General features: G+C 41.1%; 1 protein-coding gene across 1 annotated transcript in view; it reads right to left on the bottom strand.

The window, feature by feature from the left end:
* The window catches only part of LOC102193309 (probable histone deacetylase 1-B), an 8,064-nt gene extending 6,007 nt beyond the window's left edge, over nt 1–2,057 (bottom strand). The window contains exons 1-2 of the mRNA XM_005745228.1: nt 1,907–2,057; nt 806–918 (exon numbers count right to left, since the gene is read on the bottom strand). Of these exons, the coding sequence (XP_005745285.1) occupies nt 806–918; nt 1,907–1,955 (162 nt within the window). The 5' untranslated portion in view covers nt 1,956–2,057. The remainder of the gene's footprint in view (nt 1–805; nt 919–1,906) is intronic.
* Nucleotides 2,058–7,026: the final 4,969 nt, after the last annotated feature.

The following is a 7,026-nucleotide window of genomic DNA, read 5'->3' as shown; positions in this document are numbered from 1 at the left end:
CAGGAGGATGCAGCCCATGAATTTGGACATGTCCAGAGTATAATCGCAGCCTTTGCGGTTAGAAAATTGCACTTGATCATGTCGCGATATTATCGCAAATGCGATATATCGTTCAGCCCTAATTAAAACCAGTAGAGGTAGGGGGCAGAAAAAAAAAGATTCAGCACAGCGTCATGATATTTTGGGTGGCGATACACAGGTACACCAAATACTCTGGAAATACTGCAAACAAGAAGGTTCGTCTCACCTGATAGGTGTTTCCCTCTGGACCACATCATTGGCAAAAAGCAAAGATGTGAAGCTGAGCTCACCAAACCTAGAGCTTTTAACCTGCTGCCTACAAATTCTGTCCATAAAAGTTAGAAAGGGACTCAGTAACAAAGGGGATCCCTGGATAAGTCCAATGCCAATTTGGAATGAGTTTAACTTACTGCTGGAGACCAAACCCTCACTGTGGCTGCACAGGAACAAGTCACAGACTCATAAACCACAATTACAGCTGCATGAAGCTCTATAAATGTTACTCAACATGGACATCGTTCAAAGCTTAACACAGTTAAAACAGCAACAGATGACCATTATTTTAAATTTTTTTTTATAAAACTTCATCGCAGTTCTGCAGTAAACAGCAAATAACTACCCATTTTTATGTGTGTAAAAAAGCGCTATACAAATACAGGCCATTTACCATTTAAAAACTGTTGCAAGGTACAGTTGCATTAACAGTTTGCCTCTGAGTACTATCAGTCCTGGCAGAAACCCTGTGTGTGTGTCTCTGTCTGATGTGTCTGGTGGTATGACTCACATAGATCTCCATTTTTCTGTACAGTCCATAGTTGAGGAGGAGGTTGTGCGTCATACGGATCCTGTGTGGTTTCATGGGATGGCCCTGGCCATAGTAGTAATTCCCCACATCACCTGTGGGCAAAAACATCATCCAGACAAGTTTATTTTAGATATTGCAAAAAAAAGAAAGAAAGAAAGAAAAGCCACATTGCCTTAGGCATTTTAGTTCTTCTAAAAATGCCAAATTCAAGCTCAGCTCAACCCAAAACCTGCTCATCTGCATTTCAAATACACCTTTAAGTTAAAAAGCCTACGAGGCTTCGTGTAAGGATGACTTTTTTGTGAACTTGGCCAACTCTAAACCTCTTTTTTTTTTAATTAAAACTTGTAACACATTCACGAAACGACTACTGCAGAATACACCGTGGGCGTCTTGGGCTGACTTGTGGGAGTTTTTATCGGAATTATTTTGCCAGACAAACATTTTAAAAAGCACACAAGAAGGCTTGAGAGAAGGACCACGCTCAATACACCCGTTAATGTAGCCAAATCATTCGGCTGGGAATGTATAAGTTCAGTGTTATAGAAGTTTCTTATGTATGCGATTCTGCACATTAATTATTTTTTTTAAATGGAGTCAAACGCATTCTAACTTCTATGAAACCACTGGGCTAGATAGCGCCAATCTAGAGGAAGCCGGTACATCGTTCACACTTCTCGGAAGTTGTTAGCAATTCCCGAGTAACACTGATGTGATTAGCGTCGGATCGCTTCACGACTCCTTCACGCTGCAGGGAAGACCTTATTAGCCACACGCATCTAAAACCCACTAAAATGCTTGAACAATTTCACGAAACTGGTCCCTTTACCAAAGCACTTGAAAGTTCGATGAAGATCCCCCAGTGTGCTACGTGCAGGCTTAAGCTAACAGCCAACTAGGCTTTCCGTGTGGCTAAAGCAGGCTAGTTAGTCAAGCTAACATTAGCTCACCACACCGGCTAGCTAGCCTGATGGTATAACAACCTTTTTCGATTCTTTATGAAATACATGTAATATTTCCTACTCTTCCAATGCCACTTCGATATCAAGGCAAACCAAGATGCATACGTTCGATATTTACCGTCATAGTAATAGCAAACTTTCTTCTTTGTTCCTTGAGACAGCGCCATTTTACCCCCCTGTTCCGTGCTCACCGGTTCCTCTGTGGCTCCAGGGAGCACTCGTTGAGGTCCTGTCAACCAATCACAGAGGCTGAACCGCCCTACAGGGAGGCGCCGGTATTACAAACCGAAGAGCGCCCTAGTGCGCTCCGTAGGCCGTTTGCCTTCAGGGCTTTCTATGGCAAAGATTTCTTTTTGTTTTCAGTTGCACTTGGTATTTGGGTTCAAGCTGCAAGAAGCAATGAAGGCAAGTTTCTGCACGTACAGTAGCCCGTGTCAGTTCTACAATGTGAGGGTGGTCACTGGTCACTGTAATCTCCAGCAACAACCAGTCCGTGAGCTGATAAAATAAGAATGAGCTTTTCTTCTTCCCCTGTGTCGAGAATCCTTTTACTTCAAGGTTTTGCCCAAGGAAAAACAGCTTTACTGTAGATTCGAGAAGGGATTGAAATGAACCCCCGATATTTAAAATCCACGGACTCCCCCCAATCCCCCTAGCCTGCCAAAATGAGGTCACCAGAACAAACGGGAAAAAAATATACTGAAGGCAGATGAGTAAACATGTAAGAGTGTTGATACACAGGGAACGATATTAAATGGTTTCAGTTGAGAATAATTATTTGAAAAGCCAAAAACGGAAAATGCCAAATGCATGGGAACCTCACTGCATTGATTTGTGTACTTTTCTATGCATAAATAATTGAAACAGAAAGCTACAAATAGTTACATAAAAATCTACGTGAAGGCAGGAAATGAGGTGATGCCTAAGATTTCCTAGGAGATGATGGCTCTCCTCTGATATTCACGGAAGAAATACCTGAATAGGAACGGTAGTGTCTGTGCTCAGCTCTCACTTCCACAGTATGATCCACCCTTTAACATAAACACACCAGTTACACCAACATTTTATTGATCTCTTTAAATAATCTCTTTTATCTTATTGCAAGGTTGTCGCAAGGTTCTGTTTAATACTTTTTGTAATACATTAAATGTGTATTACAGAGGTCCATGACCATAAACCAAGCTGTCTTCAAAATAATTGGCAATAATCATAAAATTGGCCTGCATCATTTTCCTTTCCTTCCCCTTATGCTAAAGCATATAGTTAGAGCTGGATCAGGTGACCCTGAATCCTCACTTAGTTATGCTGCAATAGGTGTAGGCTGCTGGGGGACTCCCATGATGAATTGAGTGTTTCTTCTTCTTCCTGAATAAAAAAAAGACACTAAAATATTAGAAAAACAACACCTACAATCAGACAAACCCTGTCGCCGACCACTTGGTGACAGTGGGAAGGAAAAACTCCAGTTTAAAAGGAAGAAACCTCTGGTACCACCAGGATCAGAGCAGGGCATCCAGTCGCCACAAATGGTTGTGAGTCAGGGGAAAAGAGAAGAAAGACAAAAGACAAACTCAACAACATCAATTTGTCATCACCCACTTCTTTCAGGGTGAAACCATAGACTGTATAAAATGAAGTACATGGACCCCATTGCTTTTTGAAGTCCAATCTTGAAGCCTTGAGCTGGGTGTTTTGGCCATTGCCATCTTGGTGTTGTGAAACCAGATGTGACAAGTGAGGCGTGGAAATCTGCGAAACAATAGCTAGGTAGGCCAACAATAAAAACAACTCTCCTTTTCCATCGTTTTTGGCTCTAATCGGTGACTGTAGTCAAACTGAACACAATGTTGGAATCAATATGACTTGAAACCAGAAAAAATGGAAAATACATCATTAAAGTCATCAAGAATGTGTTTACTGAGGTCATAGGTGAAGGGAGCAGTGGGAATCATTTTCCCATTTACTTCTAAATCCCTGGACTCCTTTTAACATTTATATGGCGCCAATCCACAACTGTTGCTTTATGTTGTATGGTCAGGACCCTCCAATAATACAGAGAATATACTCAATTTGACAGAGATTATTGATGTTTGTCTATGTTTTAAACGCAGTAACAAACCGTTCCTGCGACTGCATAGATTTGCTTATAACAATCCTTATTCCCAAGGGATCACATGAGAAACTGGGAGTGTTGTGGACGACCATATATAAAACGGCTCTCTACAACATTCCCGCTTTCTCACATCTTTACGACATGCTGATATCAGCTTCAAAATTTAGACACAGTTTAATTGTATGGAAGGTTGGGTCTTGATTGTTGTCTCAACTTGAAATTTGAGTTCGGCCATTGAAAGAACCTGGTGGTCGGTTTGCTTTGTTTGTTCTCATTGAAAAATAAAAGTGTTTCAATGCACCAGAGGTAAATGTTCTTCTACTAAATATACTTTAACAAATGCACGTAAAGTGAAGTACATAAAGAACCCATTTTCCTTTTACAGTTTTTTCTGATGGTTTGAACACATTTTTTGTAACTATTGGCTATTTTTGCAAAACTCTACACACAAATAAGAAAACTCTTCACCCAATCAGCAAAACATTGTAGTTTTCTTGTAAAAGTGAATAACCCTTGCTTATCTCTCCACACCTTTGTAAAAATGGTATTTTCGTATCCAACAGTTAACACAAGCCATCATATTAATAAGCACACAATGCACTACACACTGATGGTATGAATAAAAAAACACATCTGGCTTTTGCTTTCTCTGTGCACAAGGTAGGCTATGTCAGTTTGAGCTCATACTTTTGTCATAGGTCTGTAAACATGGAGGGATCCAAACTTCAAGTACTGGTGTTTATTCAAACACATCAAAACAAACACAAGTGTTCATTTCCAAGTATAGGATTATTTGCAATCGCCATATTGACTATATGGGTTTCTTGGTCTGCAGTGAACATGCTTCCTCTGCCCCAGCATCTGGTCGTCTAGCTAGCAATTCTGTAAAGTAACAATTTCAGTATTTTTACATCAATGGTATTGTTGTGTTTCTCATTGGCATACGGCAGTGCTACAAATCTTAGTGCAAAGTGACTGTACTAACCGATTCTCAAAATGTCCTTATGATGCTTGCTACAGTGTAGCGGCTCGAGTTAGGCTGAACCCGTTGGCCAGCTTCCCTCAGGGTCATTCCACGGTTGATTACATGGTCCACTATTGTAGCTCTGATGTCATCAGCAATTCTATTTCTTACTCTTCTTACCCTTCCTATCCCCCCTCCTCATCTTCCTCTCCCCCCTCCTCGTCCTCCTCTTGCTCCTCCTTGTCCTTGTCGTCCTCTTCATCCTACTTCTTCACCTCCACGTCCTCTTCCTCAGCCTCCTCTACTTCTCACTCTTTCCTGCTCCCTCCATTGTACTCCACACACAGAGCTTACCTGTATTATAGTGCTTGGGCTGATTGCAAAGTGAACTAATTATCTAAAAAAGTTTTCACATGTGACAGTGTGCCAGACAGTTGGCAAAATAGTGTAAATAATGGCCGTAAATGTGTATAATTTTGCTAGGAGTGTGTTGGAAATTTGGTAATTGAGTGTAAGCAATGAGTTGTGTTTAAAGTTCTGCAAAAAGAGTGCTGTGCAGTGGATTGTAGCTACAGGTTTGCAAAGTGTGTATTACAAAATGGCAAACTGAGTGCAAAGCAGTGTTTGTGCTTTTAGTTTTTCAAACTCAGTGAGTGGTTTTGCTATAAGTATTAATAGTTTTAGAAATTGTGCTATAAGAATCACAGTTAGGGTTTAAGCATTCAGAAAAAACTGTAATAACAAACTCAATGACGAAACCTGAAGCAGATTAGGATTTGAGACTGGCCACCAGATGGCGGTGTGCGCTCATTTGTGTTTGGCTTGAACTTCCCAAATCTCTGCATAGCCTGTCAGTGCTGAATGAAAAATGCAGCAGCTTTGAAGTGATCAGTCACAGTATCTCACCTACATCACGCAGTGCAAACAGAACAACGATGTACAGAACAAACCAAACAATGGAGAGGTGAACTCCGTGTGGAGCAGTCATCAATAATTTGTAGCTCACTGTATCTTCCGTGCCCGTGCACAGTGTAGGTAGATGTGGATGGTTTACACAATTAAGTGCGCTTCTTCTGCCATTATTTTATGCACACTTCTGTCTATTAGTAAGAAAATGTCTGCTGTCGAAGTTTAATAATTGAAATCTACAAGAAGCACGGCGCCTCGTCAGCTGGGAGTTTCGGCTTTTTTTCAATAACTCAGAATTGTTTGAAGGCTGGAACCAAATGTAGCTCAGATCTCAACTCATCAAATCAGCATGTGAACTAGGTCAGATCACCCAGAGCAGGGCTGATGTGCTCAGCTTGCCATGTTCAGGAGGGTGGTTGCCTTGTTGCCTTCCTTCTAATGGAAGGAACACTGTGAATGCGAAGGGGACGGGGGGGTGGGGGGTGGGGGGGTGGTGGTGGATGTAGCTGTAGTGATCTCAGGGCCACGGGACTAATTGAGGAGCCAGGGGTCAGCGGACTCCCACTAGAATGTCAAGAGTGCTCAATTATCTTAGAACCTTGGGCCATGTGGGATTTCCTTATCAATGAGAATAGAAATAGTGGGCTTTGGTTTTTTAATGAGCTGTGGACCATCAATACTATGATGAGACACATGTGTTTTGGGTTTTTTTCTTTGTTTTTTTAACCCACTGAGATGTCTCCAGTCGTTTTCCATTAGTGGAAAACACAAAGTCAATACAGCCTCGGGCTGCAAGTTATATGTAACCAGACATTGTTAAAATTTATATTACATTTTACATTTTTAGCTATTTATAAATAATTTGGAATGACAGTTGGATGTATAATGCAAGTAAACCAGTCCTGTTTTATATTTGCAGAATGGGCAAAACAAAAATTGGAACAGGACCCTCAGTTCACGCAGAAGATTTTGTTCAGTGATGAGGCAAACTTTTATGTGAATGGTGAAGTTAACAAACAAAACCACCGCTATTGGTCTGACACTAACCCACATTGGATGGATCCCTCCAAGACTGTTGGAACAACAAAAGTGATGGTTTGGTGTGGTATATGGGGTACAACGATAGTGGGTCCATTCTTCATCAATGGAAACCTCAAGGCCAATGGATATTTGAAATTGCTACATGATGATGTGATTCCCTCTTTATGCACTGAAGCTGGCACGTTCCCTGAGTTTTTCCAGCAAGATGGTG

This window comes from Pundamilia nyererei, unplaced genomic scaffold (genome assembly GCF_000239375.1).
Source record: "Pundamilia nyererei isolate P.nyererei 1_Seehausen unplaced genomic scaffold, PunNye1.0 scaffold00156, whole genome shotgun sequence".
Taxonomy (NCBI): Eukaryota; Metazoa; Chordata; class Actinopteri; order Cichliformes; family Cichlidae; genus Pundamilia; species Pundamilia nyererei.
The sequence above is the reverse complement of the archived record's forward strand: the minus strand, read 5'-3'. Positions and strand labels throughout refer to the sequence as shown.